Source organism: Globicephala melas, chromosome 16 (genome assembly GCF_963455315.2).
Source record: "Globicephala melas chromosome 16, mGloMel1.2, whole genome shotgun sequence".
NCBI classification, from domain to species: domain Eukaryota; kingdom Metazoa; phylum Chordata; class Mammalia; order Artiodactyla; family Delphinidae; genus Globicephala; species Globicephala melas.
The window spans coordinates 82781516-82802828 of record NC_083329.1 but is presented as its reverse complement, the minus strand read 5'-3'; the positions used below and the strand labels follow the sequence as shown (position 1 = coordinate 82802828).

Genomic DNA, 21313 nt, shown 5'->3' with positions numbered 1-21313 from the left:
AAAAGGTGTGTTGGGAAGGGGCTTGTTATGAATGAAATGACAAGGCACTCCTTTCACCTTTCTGGCTCTGGAGCTGTTTCAGGAACCGAGAACAAAAGACCAAATTCTAGAACTATTGTTCTATTCCCCATGTTCCCAGTTACCTTTTGGTATCACTTCTCTTCTGTCTGAAGCACATCCTTTGACTATTCCCTTAAAGCAGGTCTCCTGGCTATCAATTCTTAGTTTTCCTGCACATGAGTATATCCTTATTTCTCCCTCATTCCTGAGGGATATTTCACTGGATACAGAATTCTGAGTTGACAGTTCTTTTCTTTCAGCACTTTAAGAAACGTGTCATTTCCTCCTGGCCTCCGTAGTTTCTGATGAAAAAACGCATGGGCATTTGTTGTTCCCTTGTAGGTCATCTTTCATTTTTCTCTGGCTGCTTTCAAGATGTCTGTTAGTTTTCAACAGTTTTCAATGTATCTAGGCTTGGATTTCCTGGTTTATCCTGTTTCAGCTTCACTCAGCTTACTTGGGAGGTTTTTAGCCATCATTTCTGCACGTTTTTAAAGCACTACACTCTTCCTCTTATCCTTCTAGGACTCCTATAACACAACCCGGAAACTTTTTCTTCAGCCCTTTTTTCTCTCTGTTGTTCAGACTGGATGATTTGTATTATCTTTATTTTGTCATCTTCAATCTTCTATAGAGTCTATCCAGTAAGGTTTTTTTAATTTCAGTTGGAGTATTTTTCAGTTCTAATATTTTCATTTAGTTCTCCTATCATCTGTTTCTCTACTGATAATTTCTATTTCAATGCTTATTTCAAGAGGGTGATTTCTCGTTTGAACTTTTCAATAATAGCTTCCGTCAAGCCTGTGAGGGCAGCTACTGATTTTCTTTTTCCATGAGAGCCATTTTCATGGTTTTCATGTGCTGAGTAACCTGGGATTGAACCTTACGCATCTGAATATTACATGATGAGACATGACCAAGTCCTGTGGAGAATGCTGGTTATTTTGTTTTAGCAAGTAATCAACCTATTTAGGCTCAGGCCCCAAGTCCTGTGGGTGTTGGTTCCAACGTCAGTTCAGTCTTCAAAGCTTTGGCAGTGCTATTTGGACCTGCCCCATGTGTACACCATCTTGTGGTCAGTCTGAGACCCGAGGAGGGGTCTGCCCGTCAGGCCAGTCTCAAGGGTGCTTGGTAGGCTAATCAGGGTCAGCTCCACGGGGGGACGTGTGGACAAGGCAGCAGGTGGGGGAAAGCCGGGGAGTTACAGAATGTGTACAACATTATTCCATGTTTGCGCAAAAAAAAAAGAAAAAGTGTGTATGTACCTCCAAGTGCCTGGGAAAAAGGTCTGGAAGTTTACACACCAAACTTAACACTGGTTTCCTCTAAGGAGGCGTGCAGAATTTTGGTGAGGGGGTGGTACTGAAAGGAACCTGCACTTTTTACTCTATAACTTCTCTCTGAGTTACTTTACCCATGCCCTATCGCTTTTGTAATTTTCAAAACAATAAGAAGGTGTGAGGGAAAATGTGGCATTTAACGCAAAGTATATACACAGAACGTGTCTTTTCCTGGAAGTATCTAACATATCTTGTTAAACATTTATCTAATGAAAAATCCATTTAGGGGTCAATGTGATCACCCACTTTCTTCAACCATTTATGTGCTAATCAGAGTTATTTTCCACAAAACAGAAGTTTCAGCCTGTAACATTAATGAACTTTATTCACATTTTTCCAAGTAACTGCAATATTCAATACAAGCGAAAAGCAATACATAGTTCTTAGAAAACACAGCCCCAAATTCCCACTGCCTGAGCCTTGTGATGGTAAGTGCCCAGCCTTTGTTCTTCAGAATGTTAAAGTGAATGCAGTGCTCAAAATAAATATACAATAACAACACAGGGAGACTGTTCTTAAATACAGTTTTGCTAATTATAAAAGAAATCCAAAAAGAGGCCGCTACTGTCTTCACTCAGGTGTCCTGACTTTCAAAATGGAAATAAGTAACAGACGAGCAGCTTTTCCCCCTCTCACACTAGCAGGCTGGAAGGGAGCAAATCTGGACCCAAAACCTAGACGTCACTCCTTGCACAGAATTTGGTATAAAGCACACACCTTACATTGAAGAGCTCCCTATTCATCCTGTTGTACAAAATCCATTTCAAATACAAGGTCACACTTTTAGGATCACTTTTTAAATATTATTTAGCTGATCACAAGACTACAGTAAGAACCTTATAAGTCAGGCATTGACAGTTTGATCCCAAACCAACTACAGAATCAGACTGTGTAAATATTAGCACCATTTTTTATCTAGTCCAGTGAAATGTGAAACTATCCACTAAACTATTTTCTACTGAAGCAGTCAACAAGGAAAGTTGTTTTTACTTCTAACATATGCTTGGCCTCTCTCCCTCTTTGCCAATAATACGTTTGAACACTTTTATCAAGTACTAACCTTCCGCTGATAAAGTTTACGCCCAGCACAGCCTTAGAACTCAAAAGCCACCTTTCTTTTGTGCAGTCTAGATGGTTGAGTTTATGTGACCCAGTATACACACCTTTCAGGTTACTAGCAATTTACCTGTGATGAATCAGTGACAAAGCTACTTCATCAGAAGCGCCACAAATGTGTGCTTGCTACAAGCTAATTCAGATAAACGATGCCCTAGTTTACTTCCAGTAAACTTGACAAAATGTGTACATGTGCTTGGAAATTTTCTGACAGTAGGGGAGTACAAGCACTTTGACACCTCCTAAATAAGAGCGATCTTTTAGGTTTCAAAAGCAAGGAAACGGATGGATTCCTGTTTAGTTCTCACTCACCTCGGTCCAGTAGAGGTATTCCGGTGTTACTCAATATACTATTATTGCTTTTAATCAAAGTAACACAGAGAACATGTTTATGACAAATTGTTTTAATTAAGAACTTAAAACCAAAATTTTAAAAAGAGTCTATGTAGCAATTATTTTATTCTATATTTTAAATATCACTGGATTCTCAGTTTCAAACTTTGCAACATGATAGGTCATTTTAAACTAACTTGACGTCTTATAAGTTGTCCAAAGAAATGGGAACATGATCACATCAGTTTCTAGAATGAGAAGGAAAAAGTAGGACATCAAATTGTTACAACTTAAAAAATTTGGGGGGCTTTCCTGGTGGCACAGTGGTTGAGAGTCCGCCTGCCGATGCAGGGGACACGGGTTCGTGCCCCGGTCCAGGAGGATCCCACATGCCGCGGAGCGGCTGGGCCTGTGAGCCATGGCCGCTGAGCCTGCGCGTCCGGAGCCTGTGCTCTGCAATGGGAGAGGCCTATTTTGTAGGCTTAAAAGATAATCTTTACCCCTAAAGAGAGAGAAAAGTAAAGAAACCCTAACCAACTAATGACTTGGACATAGGAAGGGAACTCACAAGTACTTCATATTGACTCATTCATTGTTCATGCACATTAAAAGTACTTTAAAAATTTTGTTCATTTGTCCTCTACTTAAAAATGGGGAAAAATTGGCCAGCATTGCCCTCTAGGTTCTTCCAGATCTGCATCTGGAGTTTGCGGTAATAAGTAAGCACATTGAATAGGAGTCTGTTTTCTAAAGGAGAGAGTCTGGCTTGCTCAGAGCCTCGAAGGGTCGGGTTTCTAAGACAGTCCATCAGTGTGGACCCGAGCTACTCCCCTCGGCCTCTTCCTAAGATTGTCAGCTGCAACGGGAATGGAACGCCAGAGCCGTTGGTTAAAACCGAACATGCAGGAAGTGATTTTACAGAGACAGTTTCCACCATCACGACGCCACAGGAATTTCATCTTCAGGTACCTGCAGTGTTTGAGGACTATAATAACAGCAAGATTCACCAGAATCACTAGCGAGGTTGCTTTGGACAACACACAGACCTTCTCCGTACTAAATATACATCGCAGTGACTGGGAGAGCTCACGATGTATTCACCTAAAAACAATGCAAATATTTTAAAAGGTTTTTTTTTTTTTAAAAAAAGCTCATGATTCTTCAGTATGAGTTTGCAAAACTTAATACAGTTGTGTAAGATGATACTGTGTGAAGATTCTACATGGAATAAACATTTGTGTTCTAAAAACTGACCATCATACTTCAAAGACCCAGAGTACAACTGTCAAGGAGATGCTCAAACTCACATCAAACACCAGACTTCCATTCACATCTGACGTGCTAAGCTGGCCAAGTACTTCCTTCTCTCCTAGGAGGAGTTCACCATTCATCCTTCCTGCAGGTTCCTGTCTCTCCTGGATGGAAAGCAGTGTTTCTCAAAACCACTTTCTACCACGAAAGCAAATGTACTGGAGAGAAGGAGCACTTCGTTTACACACATCTCTGCCCACGCACACGCCCGCATCTGCTCGCGTGAGGTCCCACACAAGACCTACCGGCTAGGAACCTCGGAGGAAGGTATTTCAACCAAAAGTCTGAACGATGTACATCATCAAGGCTTTGCTACTGGGGAGTTCTATAGGGGAGAAAGGAGGGGTGGTCCACATCTCTAATGGGTATCTTAAAATCTGGCCCCATCCCCAACGAGCAGGACAGTTACATTCTAAATGTCACTGCCAAGCTATCAGAAAGGAGGCAAAAGTCCACAGTGCGTGTGTGTCAGAAGGCCAGACTGCAGCAAGTGAACGGCACCCATTATGCGTTCTTCAAAAATCTCACAATAAAAAGGGACAGTCTTTGACTCAAAAGAAACCAGTACTACTTCTAAACACACTGCACTGGTACTTTGCGTACTGGAATGCACTTGAACTATTAAACTATTAATAAGTGCCTAGATGACAGTTTAAAGAGAAAAGATGACCCTCACCCAGCCCAATAATTCTTAAATATCATGGTCCACGTGAAGTGGTGCTGAACTGAAATGCAAAAGAAAGTGAACTGTTAGGAACTACCAAAGCTCTACTTTCACTATACGTGGAATCAGTACTAGCGTTGAAACTCACTTTTAACGTGATATTCTTTCACAAAGAAATCTACACAGAAGGAAAATGAGTCTTCTGCCGCAAGCTGGCGTGATCTTACCAGCTACGGAATCTCAGAAGTCGTTCACAACAGGAGCAACACAGGCTCCACCTAAACTGAGGGAAGATACTGAAGTTAAGAATCTGTAAGCCATTTAAAGGCATTTGGTGTCAGTATCTTAAAAGATTAAGATGCTTTAAAACAAAACCCTTATAAGAGTATCAAAGATTTAGGGAATTCTCATAAATAACCAAATGTCTATGGCTTTCAACTGTCACCCTACTGCTGAGGTAGGTGACCAGGATTCATCAAAAGAGACAATCCTTTGGAAATTCCCTAAGAAAAATCTTGCATAATCAGTTGGTTTCTTAAACCTGTGTCCAGTTTCTTTTGACGGTTTTTGTTTTGTTTTTTCCTTTCTTTCATTTACACTTTTTAAAAGAGGTTGTCTGAGCAACTGTCCCTCCCCTCAAGCTCTGGCGGAGTAGCATCTCATGTACTCCGTCATCCACGGGTTCTCCGACGAGGCAGGCTTGACCCGCCTGTTTTTGTCCACGTCGGCGGAGTGAGCCCGCTGCCTCTGAGCCGCCAGCCGCCTCTTCTCCACCTGCCTTCTGCTCTTGGCTCGCAACGCCGATTCATGAATCTAAGGGAGTCAGAATAAACGGACACTCACTCAGGTGGCTCTGGCGCTAATTTTCCAGAACATTTACAATGAAGCTTCCCCCACGTCACCTGGAGCAGGGCAGAGGCAAGCCAGACTCACCATGTTCAAGAGTTCTGTGTATAAAGGCTTCTCCAGAAGAGCCACTGCCCTGGATTCTGTCTTACCCATCGTCAGCAATAAAGAAACTAGGCAACAGAAAATGACCACCGGACTAAATTTCAGATATAAATGGTAAGCAACTAATCTGCAGGTGCCTCGAGAAACTGGCTCTGGAATATTACTGGAACTCCTTAGCATTAAGCATGGATCAGTATTCCATTGAAGGAATTTAAATGTTTTACAGGGACTTCCCTGGTGGCGCAGTGGTTAAGAATCCACCTGCCAATGCAGGGGACACGGGTTCGAGCCCTGGTCTGGGAAGATCCCACATGCCGCGGAGCAACGAAGCCCATGAACCACAACTACTGAGCCTGCGCTCTAGAGCCTGTGAGCCACAGCTACTGAGCCCATGCACCGCAACTACTGACGCCCGCGTGCCTAGAGCCCGTGCTCCACGACAAGAGAAGCCACTGCAATGAGAAGCCCGCACACTGCAACGAAGAGTAGCCCCCACTCGCCCCAACTGGAGAAAGCCCGCACACAGCAGCGAAGACCCAATGCAGCCAAATAATAAATTAAAAAATAAGTACTTACAAAATAAATAATGTCTTACAGCAAAATACGAACAAATCTCAAAGGATTTTACCAGCTAAGACGTTTAATGAACCCTGTTCAACTTAATCCCACCGAGTTGCCAGAGGACAGCTCTGTTGTCTCAAATATCACTCTAAACAGCACCACCTGCTAGGGCTCAGAAGTCTGTTCGGTGAACACTGGATCCTGGTATTTAACCAGAATTCAAACAGCCTGAGCTTTCTGCTTCTTTTCATTCCCTCTTTGCTTTGGGCTGGAGTGACGGTGTTAGTGCTAACACAGTCATTGCTTTGTGGCTCCACGCGTGAGGCCCCCTCGTCTGCCGTGTCCTCAGGCCTTCGCACAGGGACACTCCAGGGCTGAGTCCGAGGAGAACCAGACCTCCGGGGGATGGATGAGCAGGGGAAACGCAACCACTCTAATTTAATCCAAAGAGAAAACGAGAGTCTAGAGAGATGTCGAGAATGCAGGAGATGTGATCTAACAGACAGACAGTAACAAAGGGGTCAAGGGGATGGGTACCAGTTATCAAGGCTGATGGAGCAGGGCCCATGCCCCTCGGCTGCCCCTCCTGGTCCCCCAAGAACTTGAGAGCCCCAAGTCCTGGCACTTCTCCGCCTGGCTCGGTGTCGGTAAACCCTTCCAGGTTACCAGCAAAACCCCCTGACCTCCAGGCAGCTAACATCCTGCGTCCTGTGTGCAAATCAGATGCCCAGTTCTAGGCTTTCCTTGGGCCACCTAAGACCTACCATGTCCCAAAGCATCACAGTGACCACAGGGTATGACAGCCAATGACAGAAGCGAGGCCATCCCCCATCCTGCAGGGGGAAAGCAGAGAAGCCCGCTGGCACCCACCTCATGCACGGGGGCAGAAGCACAGACGTTGTGAGTTTTCTGGCTCCCTGTATCCATCTGCTTTTCTCCCCACCCATAAAGGGCGAACGGGTGCTTAGGTTCTTTTATTTTAGTTGATGACCTTTGAGGACTCTTGACCGCTCTCCTGCTTCCTCTGGCAGGTAAGGCACTTGGTGGTGGCTGAGGTTCGGTACTGCTGGGTAATTTGTCAGGCTCTCTGGTCCTGATCTGTCGTTCAGGTTTTTCTTTTATGTCTTTCACTGGCAGTGCTTTTTGGAAAAGGAGATAGAACAAGATGAATGCTTTAAATTCCGGTTTACATATAATTACATATGATTTAAATATTTGGGATGAAAAATTCATAATGCTTAATAAAGTCAGTAACTTTTTGACTTATAGCTCAATTCACAAGTTTCACTTAAAACGGAAGGACAGAAACACGTTAATATAATAATTTTCAGTCTATCCCATTTTAACATCAACAGTAAATACACCAAGATTGAACCAAGCCTATTCAAAAGGAACAACTATCACTCGCATTCTGAGATTAAGCATCTTAATTAAATACTAAAAGCTAGAAAGCAACTCGGCCTAATGGCTTTCCCCAGGATAAGTCCAATCATCTTATCGTCTTGCTTCAGGGTCAGATCTGGACCTGTGACAATCATTCAACAGCTGCAAAAGGTTCGTCTTCAAATTACTCAACTGGAGCTCCAGGACTGCATTTCTTTGTGAAGCTCCATGATTATGGAAAACGCTCCTTAGTTTCAAAAGCCCTCCATCACAATAGGGAGGGTTTCCATAGCCACACACACACACACACACACACACACACACAGCTGGGCGCCCCCAGTGTGAGCATCTGGGAAGGGGGCTCTTGTTCTTGACGTGAACCAGGGCCCCTGGTCTACACAGGGGCTCTCAGCGGGGCTGGGGAAACTCCAGTGGGGAATAGACTGCCCGCCTGAGGTGAACTCAGATACTAAGAACACAGTCCAAAACGTAACTATTTCCCTTTTACGCTTAGTGACTTTCCATTCATTATTTTTATAAGCACTTTATGAGCTTGTAAAGGTTGTATTCTTTGTGTAAACCCCTAGTGAACCTGCGTTTCATCTCAGACTAAACTTATGTGCGAATAAGAGCTCCTTGTGCATCCAGGCTCCACTTCACAGACCCCCTTGCTCACATCTGTGGGAAACCCCTCGTTTCCGAGGCTCCAGAATTTGGCTCTAGGTGATGATTTTCCAGCTTGTTATTCCCAAACCCCATCACTTTTAGGACACACCCGGGTCCCTCACCCCTTTAGTAGATCCTTCCCTGCAGACATCCACGTCCCCGTGGAAGTAGAGGTCCTCACACAAAACGCACACGTGTGAACCCTGACAGATCACCGTCATTTCTGTCTTCTGCAATGACCCTGATCTACCAAATTGTTTCATTTATTATTAAGCATTTTAGGGAGCAGACAGCCTGCGTCCGACCCTGGGGCTCAGTGCTTCGCACCCCCGTGCGCCACATCCATAAACCCAGCCCTGTGCTGCCTGGGGATGAGGTGAGATGCCAGCCCTCCACTGTATCATGAGAACCCAGATCCACCCATCACTCACACACACTCCTCTGAGTGATGTGTCCACACCTTGTCCGCTTCTCTTCCCTGGATGTAGGAAAAGAGGAAAGAGCCCATCAGGACCAAGACAACAGAGAGTAGAAGGGGGACCGAGGCTCGTGTAGTCACAACGCTGAGAGAGATGGGAACAACCTAAATCATCTTCATCGATTCATTTCCCTTCCTTCTCTTCCTCTAACCCACGTGGGGAGCCTGCCCAGAGAAGACAATAATGATTTGGTTCAAAGGACAAGGTAAAGCCAGCCACGAAGAGGTTAGGAAAGTGAATTCCAGAAAGAGGGACTGGCCTGTTCAACGGCCTGGACAGAAGAAAGAATATACATAGTTCAAGATGACAGGCACACAGAGAGCCTAGAGATGAACGCACGGGGAGGGGCTGGCGGGTAGCAGCGGGGAGAAAAGACTTTCTGTGCCAAACTCAGAAGTTTTATTTTTTCCTGAAAATGAAGAAGAATCACTGAAGGATTTTAGGCTGAAAAATGATGTGGTCCTATTTTCATTTCGGGAATGAGGTCTCTAGCAACGAACGTGAAGGACAGGTTAGATCAGAGTGGTGGGGACAGAAAGGACAGCTAGGAAAAGATAGCAGAGTCCGGGGAGGGGAGGGTAACCCACAGTGATGGCAGGGGCGGAGTGGTGGGAAAGACCAGAATGGCGCCCACCACACCTGGCCGGTGCTCAGAGTCACCGGGCACCTGTGAACTGCACACCGATCAGACCACAGTGCAGAGAGCCCAGCGGCACAGGGCGAGATGGACAGGGGAGCGGGCGACGGACACCGCGAGGATGCTGGCAGGCAAAGAGGAGTCTGCGTCCTCAGGGGCTGGGAGCGGCTGGCTGGTCATGCCGTCCTCCAGCAGAAGGCCGCCAAAGGATGGGCAAAGGGTGCTTGACGCCTCGGGTGTGAGATGCCCCTGGAGCCACCAAGAAGGCAGCAGCTGGACCCTTAATCCGGGGCCGAGAAGAGAACGTGGAATCGGAGGGGGTCCTGAGCAGGCGGATGGGGGCCGAGGCTCAGACGGAGCGCAGGTCCCCCAGCGGGGACGCGATGTAGGCGGTGGGAATGAGGGGAAAGGGGGCGGAGGGCGGCCCCGGGGCTGAGCTGGCAGACGGAGCAGCCAGGGAGCCAGGGAGAGAACAGCCAGCAAAGTCGAAAAGCTTCCAGGAGAGAAGCCGGAGAAGGACTCTCAGAAAAGGATGGGGCTTCCCTGGTGGCGCAGTGGTTGAGAGTCCGCCTGCCGATGCAGGGGACGCGGGTTCGTGCCCCGGTCCGGGAAGACCCCACATGCCGCGGAGCGGCTGGGCCCGTGCGCCATGGCCTCTAAGCCTGCGCATCCGGAGCCTGTGCTCCGCAACGGGAGAGGCCACAACAGTGAGATGCCCGCGTGCCGCAAAAAAAAAAAAAAAAAACTCTTGAAATACTGCCTGGTACAAGATAAGTGTATACACATGTATGTTTCAAAATCCTATTCAAAGTTTTAAATAAAGACATTTCCAGACAGACAAAACGGTGTCACCACCAGTTACTGTGAAAAATTCTAATACCCCCTTTTCTCAGTAACTGAAAAATACGCTCAGTCTTGATTTAGGACCATGCTGTGCAATACAAAAGCCATTAACCACATGTGGCTATTAAATATGCTTAAATTAATTAAAATTAAGTAAAAATAAATACTCAGCTCCTCAGTTACACCAATCAGAGTTCAAGTGCTCGATTCCCACGTGTGGCTCGTGGCTGCCACGCTGGATGCTGCAGACAGAGAACCCGCCCCTCATCACAGAAAGTCTGATTGAACAGATTGGCTTTTTAAACTGTTTGAACAACAGAATTAACATATTTGACCCAATGGGTATATACAGAATACTGCACCCAACAACTGCAGAATATACAATTTTGTCAAGCACATGTGGAACATTTACAGAAATCTACTTATCCAAGCAAGGTCATAAAGCAAATCTTAATACATTTACAAAATTGAAATCATATAGAATGTATCCTCTGACTATCATGTAATTAAGCTAGATACAACAACAAAAATAAATTACTTCTTTAAATCTCCAGTTTCGAAATTAAAAAAAGTTTTTTTAATTGAAGTATAGTTGATTTACAATATTGTGTTAGTTTCAGATGTACAGCAAAGTAATTCATATATGTGTATATATATATATATACACACACACACACACACACACATTTTTTTTTCCAGACTGTATTCCATTACAGGTTATTACAAGGTATTGAATATAGTTCCCTGTGCTATACAGGAAATCCTTGTCACTTATCTGTTTTATATATAGTAGTTTGTATCTGTTAACTCCATGCTCCTAATTTATCCCTCCCCCTAAAAACATTTCTAAATAATGTATGGGTCAAAACCAAATCATACAATTGCACAAAAATGTGAATGTACTCAATGCCACTGAGCTATACACTTAAAAATGGTTAAAACGGTAATCTGCGTTGTGTGTATTTTACCTCAATTTTTTTTTTTTTTTTTTTTGCAGTATGCGGGCCTCTCACTGTTGTGGCCTGTCCCGTTGCGGAGCACATGCTCTGGACGCGCAGGCTCAGCGGCCATGGCTCACGGGCCCAGCCGGTCCACGGCACGTGGGATCTTCCCGGACCGGGGCACGAACCCGCATCCCCTGCATCGGCAGGCAGACTCTCAACCACTGCGCCACCAGGGAAGCCCCTACCACAATTTTTAAAAATTAAAAAAAAAACCATTAAAAAAATGGTGATAGAGGGCATTTCTTTCTTCATCCTGTTCCTATTAGAAATGTTTCTACAGTTTCCTCATTAAGCATGATACAGCTAAAGCAGTAATCAGAATGCAATGTATAGCCTTAAATCAATATATCAAAAAAAGGGGGGGGGCAGGGGAAAAAAGTCAATGATAAGCATCCATCTTAAAATGTTATAAAAATAAGCATGAGGGGCTTCCCTGGTTGGCGCAGCGGTGAAGAATCTGCCTGCCAACGCAGGGCACATGGGTTTGAGTCCTGGCTGGGAAGATCCCACATGCTGTGGAGCAACTGAGCCCATGCGCCACAACTACTGAGCCTGCGCTCTAGAGCCCGCGAGCCACAACTGCTGAGCCCGTGAGCCTAGAGCCCATGCCCCACCACAAGAGAAACCACCACAATGAGAAGCCCACACACCACAGCGAAGAGTAGCCCCTGCTCGCCACTAGAGAAAGCCCGCGTACAGCAACAAAGACCCAATGCAGCCAAAACAAATAAATTAAAAAATAAAAAACTAAAAAAGAAGTAAGCATTAAAAAATTAGAGTAAGGAAAAAAGATCATGAATTAATAAACATATAATAAAGAAAACCAACATAGCCAAGGGTTAGTTTAGGAAAAAAATTAACAGAATTCACAAACCTCTAAGACTGATAAAGAAAGTGAAAAATAAGTAAAAATAGAGCAAATGGGGTCAGCAGGCTAAATGTGCACTGGCGACACACGCACATAGTCCCTTCCCCCCAAAACCCCACTAAAGTGAAGGAAAAAAGGTATAAACCCGCAGGACAAAGAGTAAGGAGGCGATGACGTCAGACAAATTTTGGAAGATGGAAAGTGACGAAGAGATAGAAGTGACTCACAGGAAGAGCAGGATGCTACTGACTCCCTGCAGGAGAAGAGCCCAGGACACAGCGGAGCCCCGCAGGAATTGGCACCGAGGCACCAGACTCCCCAGAAGGCTAGTGCGGCAGACTGCCTTCCCAAAGGTCCGGCATCAATCAGTGCCCCAGGGGTTCCTCTGACAGTGTAATATGAATGTGCCTCTGCTGAGAACCAGGGTCCATGCTGCTTCCCCTTGAACCTGGGCAGACTTTTATGAGCAGAGAATGGGGTGAAAGAGGTGCCACGTGGCTCCCGGCAATAAGTCGTAAAGGGCAATACAGCAGGTGCCCAGCTCTCTCTCAGGAACGCTCGCCCTTGGAGGCCAGCCTGCATGTGACGAGGAGGGCCAGGCACCTGAAGATGTCACCTGCAAGCATCCTAGCAGACGGCCGCAGTCCGACGCAGCAGAGACAAGGCACGTCCTGTGCCTGGGGCCAAATTCCAACCCACAGAAACCATGAGCAATAACAGAGTGAGAACTGGATTCTGAAGCACTAGTTTCCAGGGTAATCCTGTTGTGCGGCAATGCATACTTCTTCAACAGTCCTTCCTCTGCTCCTCTGGCCAGGCGACCGCCCTGCCCCCGCCCCAGAATGCAAGTGCCTTACAGCCTGGAGAGGGACGACTGGAGGGCACCAGGCACAGCGGAAGTAAGGGGGCACCTTCCTGAGAACAGGATGACGTGGTAAAGAACGGGATCCCTCCTCCCTTCCCCCAACTCTGCTGCCGGATGCTGAGAGCCAGGCTTGTGCCCGCCCAGGCAGAAGGCTGGATGAGCACTGAGAAGCTGACACTAGAGAAACGGGCAGGTACTGACCTTGGCAGCCCCCAGAGAAACAGCAGGGTCCTCCTGCAATTACGGTCACAAGCTCCCCCAGGAACACAGCTCCCGAAAAGCCCTTCAAGCCTCACTCTTAAATATGGACAGACAGGCTAAGAGCAAGCATTCAAGTACATCCTTTAATAAGAAAGAGACCAAAATATAGAGGAAAAGACTAGGCTGGGAATATAAGAGAGCGCTCAAAGGATATTTATGGCTTTGGGGCGGGGGAGGGGGGTGTTAAAAGAAATCCAGAGAGAATAGGATGCTATTTAAAAAAATTTTTTTAAAGAACACTTGGGACAAAAAAGTAAAAGTAATCTCTTTGAAATTAAAAACTAGAATGGTAGAATTTAACATTTCTATACAAAATGTGGAAGATAAAATTAAAGAGTTCTGGAAAACAACCAAAAATTCCAATATCAAAAAATTTTTAAATAAAAATGTTAGCAGTTTGATCCAGGAAGTACACCATCCAACTAAAAATAATTATAGAAAGAAAAACTGAATAGAGTGGAGAAAATTATTTTAAACAGTACTAGAAAACATCACGGAACTAAAAGAAATGTTTCCAGATTAAAAAGGCCCACCAAGTTGTCAGCCCAATGAATGAAAAATGACAGACACATAGAATTTTAGAGCACCTAGGGTGAAGAGAATGTCCCAAAACTTCCCTCCCCAAAGAAAAAAGAAGGAAAGAAAAGAAAAAGAAAGAAAGAAAAGAGGTCACGTATACAAAATAAGCATCAGAATAACATGGTACTTCTCAACAGTAAGACCTAAACCTAGGGTTCAACATAATAATGCCTTCAAATACTGAAATTTCTAACCTAGGAAGTCTCTATCTTGCCAAAATGGCAGTCCAGCCCTTGGATAAAGGCATTTTCAGACTGCAAGGTGACAAAATGCTTACTCCCCTTCAACATTTCTCCACCAAAAGGAAGGGAGACTTGAGACTTGTGAGATGGGGCCGCATAAAGGAGTTGAGCAAAAGGAATCCTCAGGCAATCAGTGAAGAGAAGCCTCAGTTTGACAGCTATGTCAGGTCTGGACAGCATAAAGTCTAAATTAAAACAGGAGAACCAAGGGTTCCACAAAAATGTCTCCAAGGAAAATAATGAAACGAACAGAACACCTAATGTGCTTGGCATATGACAAGTTTTACAGTACTACCAGACTCTTTCAGGCTGAATGAGTGACGGGAGTACCAAAAACAAACAAACATAAAAGTAAAGCTATGATTAACTCCAGGAAAAACATAAATAATAACCAAGAAAATGTAATCAGCATGTACTACATGGATTACCTGCAAATAACATTTACATAGCCGTGATCATCCAAACACAGAATAGTGCTTTAATGAAACAGTCACATAGTTAATACTGTGGGACAAAGTAGGTGCTGGTATGTGTCTAGGGGTGGGGATGGCCAAGCTAAGATCTCGAGCTAAATCATCATAAATATACTGACGGGAAGTCAGTATATAATGTTTAAACTAAAAAAGCCAACATTAGTCTGAATGAAAAGAGTGTTGCCCACGATGCTGAAACACAAGGTAGAGAGTTGGAAGGAGGCCCCTAGGGAGCGAGGAGCATGGCTGGTGGATGGGTCAGGATTATTTTTTCATTTTAAGCCTATTTTTTAAAAAATATGCATACGTATAACTGGTTAAAAAATAAAATTTAATTTAAAAAGAAATGTGAATATGAAGAAAGGAATTGGAGACATTCTAGACCCTCTTTGAAGCATGCTGCTACGGAGAGAAGGGACTTCGCAGTGAACGAGCACCTCCACCCACACCCCCTACACACAGGGAACTTCCCGTTTCTTATACCCATTTCTTAAATAAGAACGAGAAGTCAAGGATCATTAGACATTTGAGAAAAGCTTCTAACAGGAAATGCAGGATTACAAGCAAAAGAAACAAATGCAGGGAGACGGAGGGGAAACAGACTGTGCTGAAGAAACACGCAAGAAGAAAGTGGACAAAAAACTCCTAGCGATGTTCTCAGCAAGGTAAGAGAGGATACTATGTGCACGAATCAAGAACAAAATACTGTTTTTTTAAAGAGGAATAAAGAGAGGGAGGGAAGGAAGGGAGGGAGGAAAACCTAGAAAACAATTCAACAGCTCTTATATTAAAAAATAAATAGGATCCCACAAATGAAAAATGTAATCGAAGAGTTGGAGGATGAGGTTGAGAATCCTGCCCAGAAAAACAGAAGAAAAAGACAGATGGAATGGGGGCCGGGGTAGAAAACTATAGGATACATTTGTGAAGTCTGACATCCAACTAAGGAGTCCAAAAAGAAAGGAACAGAAAAAAAATAAAATAAATAGAAATGAGAAAACAATTCAAGAAAACTTCCCAGAATTACAAAACATGAGTTTGACTGCAAGGACCCATGAAAGCACATTGGAGGAAAACAGGCCTGGATCGGGGAAACTTTTCAGAACACAGAGGACAAAGAGAAGACCTGAAAAGCTTCCCAAGGCGGGGAACGTGTTATCAACAAAGAACGACACGGAAGTGTAATGGCAACATCAGAAGTTCCAACACTGGACAGCGACACCTCCAGATTTTTTAGAGACAATTACTTCTAACCTAGACTTTCATGCCCAGCCACAAACTACTGAATAGTGAGGGTAGAATCTTTTGACATGCAAGGTCTCAGAAAGTTAAACCTCTCACACACCCTTTCTCAGGAAGGTACTAGAAGGTAATCTTTGTCAGGAGAGGGTAAACCAAGAAAGAAGACGATGTGAGAGCCACACAACAGAGGGTCCTACCCAAGAGAGAAGCCAGGGAGACCCTGCGGCGGTGGCCAAGGGCCATCCCAAGATGCAACCAGGCCAGATGAAAGTAGGTCAGAAGCCCCGGGAGGGACGTCTTAAGATGGGGAGGGTGACAGTGAACCTGATGTGTCCGTGGTGTTGCAAAAGAAAGAAAAGGGAATCACGGCAAAAACAATATAGGGCAGCTGTGAGCCACCTTTCCACAGGCACTAACTGTGAATCTAACAAACTCTATGATGACGGTGCTGAGAGGGTGGGGATAGGCCATGTGTATGGGTTAGGAGATCACTAAAAAGAATTAAAGCCAATAGATGGTGCTAAAAACTGAAAAAGATCAAGAAGTATCAATAAAAGCCATGTTACCTGGAGAAACAGAAATACACAGCAAGGCAAACCAGAGGAGTGGGAAGTGGCCGCCTAGGGAATAGGCAGGTGGGGAGGGGAGCTGCTGTAGCGGTGCTCAGCCACACAGAGCTACACGATTCTGTGCGCACACATGGCTTCAGTAAAGACAAGGGCTAAGCGCCTACGTTTTACAGAAACTCAAAAGTGTGCTCATCATTCCAGAAACTGTCCACTGAAAAACAAGGACTTTCAATCCTGCCATTCACAGGGATAGACAGGGTCTGTGACAGGCATGAGCAAACCAAAAGATCCTGGGATTGGGAGTCCTGAAAGCAGAAACATCCTTTCTTCTCCTGGATGCCTAAACCAGAAATATTAGCAGAGAAAAAGTAACTACCTTAGCCACTGGGAGGATTTAGTGTCTCTAAGGAAATCAAAATAATCACGAACTCTTGCGAACACAGACGCCATCCATACTACAGTGCTGTCTAAACACCGCATTTATATACACATGGGAATAGCTGACAGCTCTTCTGCAAACAATGAAGGGGGAGAGGCGGGGAGAGAAAAGCCCATTCAGTTTGATAAAGTACATCTCATAACTGAGCTGGTAGGTCAGTGCCCCCTTACCCTCTCCACCTTCTGTTATGCGAACTTCTAGCAAAGGTTAGGAATGGGTGGGAATTCACAAGTAACCTGAGGATGGAGGGGCAGCTCTGCCACCGGCCACCGATGACGAACTGAGAGTAGCTGAAAACAGTATAACAGGACTCAATTTCCTCTCCTGCTCAGCATCTCACAGAGAAGCTAGGATGAGAGTCTGACTGAGTACCACGTGCAATTTGGCAAACAAAAATAAAATCACTGATCATGTATCCTGAGTTTCATCTATAAAACTCAGATAAAAGCTGTGGTCCCATCTCTTAGAATTGTTTTGAACGTTGAATGAGAAAATGCATATTCTAAGATCAGTGACTGGATGCATGACAAGCTCTCAGTACCTTTTAGTTATTTTGCTCACCAGAGCCTCTTTAAAACTGAGCGACGCCGGGTGGTGCCTGGCCCACGTTAGAGTATCAGGAAGAAACCGGGGGTTCCTCCAGGATGTATCTGGGGCATCCATTCAACTTGGCCCCTAGCACCAGTGACCAGCCAGCCCGCCTCACACGCCGAGAGTTCCCCCAGCTCTGCGCTCCTCCGGGCAGGAGAGAAGGCGCGGGGCCCCGGCAGCAACTGCAGATGCACCGCCCCCAAGAGCCATTTTCCAGCTGCCTCTCCTCGCGCTCACAGCAGCAGCAGCCGGAGGAGGGGTGGCGAGAAGCGGAGGGAGCCAGGCACTTACAAGGATTATCTCCCACCAGCCGGGAGTTACGCAACAGTCTGCGTAAACAAATGCAAAATATTCCTTAGGGACAGCGCGGCGAGGTCAGGGAGTTAACACAGAAAACAACGGCCCCATTCAAAAGACAGAGCGCTTAGCTCAGTGGTTCCTAACCTCTGGCGGTCACCTTCGAGAATCTGATGAAAGCTGGGCGCCTCTCATAAAAAAACGGGCGCTCAGAAATAAAGAGATGGGAGTTCAGTGGTGCAGAGGCCACCAAGGCCAGCGGATGAAGATCCGGGGACTTCGCCAGGGACACGTCAAAGGCGTTCACATTGGGCTCAACCCAGAGCCACCTCATCACGGAATAAAGGGTGGGAGGGCGGAGGCGGGGCAGCCACGTTCATTATTTTGTCAAGGGAGGCGCATTCTCCGCCTACCCAAAATACCTAGATTAAATAAAATCAAGGAAGCGCCTGCTCTGAGCGCTGCGACAAACAGCTGGGCGGTTCAGAGGAAACCCAAGAGCAAATCCAGTCCCGCGAGCGGGGCCCTCCCCGGCCAGGTACCTGGCAGCGCCGAGTCCTCCGCGGCCTCCGCGTCCCTGGCCTCCGCGTCCCCCGCGGCCTCCGCGCCCCGCTCCTCCTCCGGGGCCGCGCGCGCCCGCTGCTCCGGCTCCTCGCGCGCCGCTGGCTCCACGGGCGGCGGCGGCGAGGCCGGGGCGCACTGGGGCGCGGGGGCCCCGGCGCCCGAGGACGCCGACGACGCCGAGTCGTCCGAGGCGCAGGCCGGGCCCCAGTCGTCCCACAGCCAGGGCGCGTGCGCCTGCTCCAGCAGCCGGCGGCCCAAGCGGTAGTGGAGCAGCGCGCGGTAGCACGGCCCGTACTCGTCCCAGCGCGGCTCCTGGTAGCGCTTCATGTATTCGCTCTTCACGCCGCTCCCCGGGGACATGGTGCCTCCCGCCGGCCCCGAGTGCCCGCCGTTCCGCGCCGCGCTGTCGCCTACGGAACCCGCGGCACGACACAGAGGCGCGCCCCGCCCCTCCACTCGCCCGACCCGCCGCGACGTTTAAACCCGGAGCCCCGCCCGCACGGGGCGGGACGTGGGGCCGGGAGCGCGGGCGAGGGCGGGGCGTGGGGGCGGGCACGGCGGGGGCGGGACGGGCGGTGGGCGGGGCGAGGGGCGGAGGGAGCGCGCGGCCTGTCCGGGGAGGGGGAGGAGAGGGGGAGGGAGAGGGGGAGGGGAGGGGACCTGGGCGCGCGGCCCCGGCGGGGGTGGGGGCCGAGGGGCAGCGGCTGCGGGGCGTGGGGGTGTGGGGGGGTCAGCCGGGAGGGCGGCTCCGGAGCTCAGAAGCCAGAAGCCGCGGGAGCCCGCGGATGGGCGGTGGAGGAGGGAGGCGAAGGAGGCGTGGGCGCGGGGAGCTGGGCGGCCTCGCAGTCCCAGGAGAGCCCTCCGAGCGCGGCGTGCGGGCGGGAGGGTCGGACCCGCTTACCTCCTCCGTGCGCCCTCGGCCCCGCGGCGCCGGCCGGTCCTCTGCGCGTGTGGCGCAGCAGCCCGGAGCCGCCCGCTCTCCCCGCGCTTTCCTGCTGAGCAAGATGTCGCCGCCGGCGCGGCGGCCCGCGCTCCTGCAGCAGCCGGGAGGGCAAAGCGCCGCCTCAGTCCCAGGAGCAGATGCCTCCCGCGCGCGTTCCCGGGCCCCGGGCCCCGGCCCCCGCCCCGCTCGGTGTGGGCGGCGGCTTCGGCGCTGCGCGCGGGGACGCGGGCGACTCGGCTGGCCCGGTCCCTTGCCGCCGCAGGACGCATCCGGGAACGAGGCCGCCCCCGCCAGCCCGCGACGTTCTGTGTTCTCTTCCCGACACCTGCGCCGGTCGCGCTCCCCAGAAACAACCCCAAGTCCGCACGTTGGCTCTTGCTTCCTTATCTCTGTTCACAACACCTGTTACTCTGGCTTTAACCCCTTTTCAACGCTTTGGTACAACTCCTTTCTCGTCTACACCCCGAACGTGTTTGAAGCTATTGACTCAAACTGCCAAGCCACCCTCTCAGAGACTCGTTTGCACAGAAAACCTTGGCTGACTCAGTTGCGTTGTGCTATGTATACAACGTTGCTCTGGTTGTTAACAGTTTCCAACGTGGCCCCATGCAGATTCTTCCCCTTTATTAAAAGGAGCCTGGATACATTAGTAACAAAAAAGATCTGAAAGAAAAGAAGTTTGGGGAAATCAAAACATTAGCAATTGAAAAAAAGGCCCGGGCCACGATGAGTTACCCGGTTCCGGCTTCCCTCCTGGATTTCCACCGACTCACGGCTGTTTTCCCTTCTGTCTCCTGTCTCTGCATCCTGCCCCGCCCCCCATCGTAGCCAAGTTCCAGAGGTAGACGCTGGGCCCAAGCCTGTTCTGAGAACTTGAAGTTAGTTGTCCAGAAGTCATTAACATTAATTGTTAATGGCAGTTTTCTGGAGAGACACTTGTTTCCTCCTACTGTTGACACCCCCATGGTGGCCCTGCCTTCTCCCCTCCCCAACTTTACCTTCTGTAGCTTGAAATACCCCAGGAACCTTCTAATGTAACCCCCTTTTATTTAAACTGGTTTCCCATGGTTGCAAACAAAAGAACCTTAATAAATATATTAATAACGTGGGGGAAATGACGATGTGCCGTCAGAACACAATCTGTTTCGGTTAGCTTTGGTTGCATAATTAACCACCTGTTGTGGTTTAAAACAACTACCGTGTATTATTTCTCACGATTCTATGAGTTAGCTGGGTAGTTCATCTGCTGCTTTAGACTCACTTAAACAGTTGTGTTCAGCTGAAGGGAGAGTTGGGCTGGAAGGTTCAAGATGGCCTCACTCACACACCTGGCACGGAGGCTGGCTGTGGGCTGGGCTGTCTTGATCTCCTCCTCGCGGTCTCATCCTCCAAGAGGTTAGCCTGGCTTCTTCACCTGGCCCTTTCTTCCAAGAGGTTAATAGCAGAAGTTGGAAGGCCTCTGAAGGTCATATACATCTCTTCTGCTGCATTCTAATGCTCAGATAAGTCACAAGGCTAGCCCAGATCCAGGGAGAGAGAAATTCCACCCCTCCACGGGAGTAGCAGCAGCAAACTTACATTGCAAAGAGGCATGCACACTGAATGGAGGAATGTGCAGCTATATCTTAAAATCACAACCACACACGCACAGAGTATATAAGGTATGATACCATTTTTTGTATAACTGAAAAATAGGGTTAGGAATGATTTTTGTTTTGTTTTGTTTTACTTTTCCCTATTTTGCACAGTTAAGTGTACTACATTCATTCTAATTTTGTAAAGTGTTATTATTAGTCAGGGCTCATCCACTTGGAAGTGACAAAAACCCGATTCAACTAGCTTAAACAGAAAGAATATTTATTGGCTCCAGCAGACCTAGACCCGGGGATCCATCGATGTCACTGGGACTCTACTTCTTTCTCTTGGTTTTTTGACCTCTGCTTTCCTGGGGGGTGAGGGTGGGAGGAGGGCTGGCCTCTTCTCCCACTGCAATGGACTTCCTGCACACAGCTGGAGAAAACGCCACTTGTAC

The 21313-nt window shown here is 47.6% G+C and overlaps 2 protein-coding genes across 7 annotated transcripts in view; one reads left to right on the top strand and one right to left on the bottom strand.

Annotated features, from left to right (window-relative positions):
• The window catches only part of RAB4A (RAB4A, member RAS oncogene family), a 95962-nt gene that overhangs the window by 64754 nt on the left and 9895 nt on the right, over positions 1–21313 (top strand). Inside the window, exon 8 of one of the 3 annotated variants that reach the window (XM_030839620.2) lies at positions 8874–11298. The exons of the other annotated variants lie outside the window; for them this stretch is intronic. The gene's annotated coding sequence lies outside the window, so the exon portion shown is untranslated. Of the gene's footprint in view, positions 1–8873; positions 11299–21313 lie in introns of those variants that run through there. 3 annotated transcript variants of the gene reach the window in all.
• CCSAP (centriole, cilia and spindle associated protein) lies at positions 1708–19494 on the bottom strand. 4 transcript variants are annotated; one of them, XM_030839615.2, is made up of 4 exons: positions 19240–19494; positions 18317–18748; positions 7207–7475; positions 5852–6769 (listed from the first exon to the last, which is right to left on the bottom strand). In XM_030839615.2, the coding sequence occupies exons 2-4, from the start codon at positions 18696–18698 to the stop codon at positions 6584–6586; spliced, it is 837 nt and encodes a 278-aa protein (XP_030695475.1). In that variant the 5' UTR covers positions 18699–18748; positions 19240–19494; the 3' UTR covers positions 5852–6583. The 4 variants fall into 4 exon arrangements, with proteins under 4 accessions (XP_030695476.1, XP_069899979.1, XP_030695475.1 ...); XM_030839616.2 differs by lacking the exons at positions 5852–6769; positions 19240–19494 and adding an exon at positions 1708–5637 and having other exon boundaries at positions 18317–18881; XM_070043878.1 differs by lacking the exons at positions 5852–6769; positions 19240–19494 and adding an exon at positions 5645–5843 and having other exon boundaries at positions 18317–18897.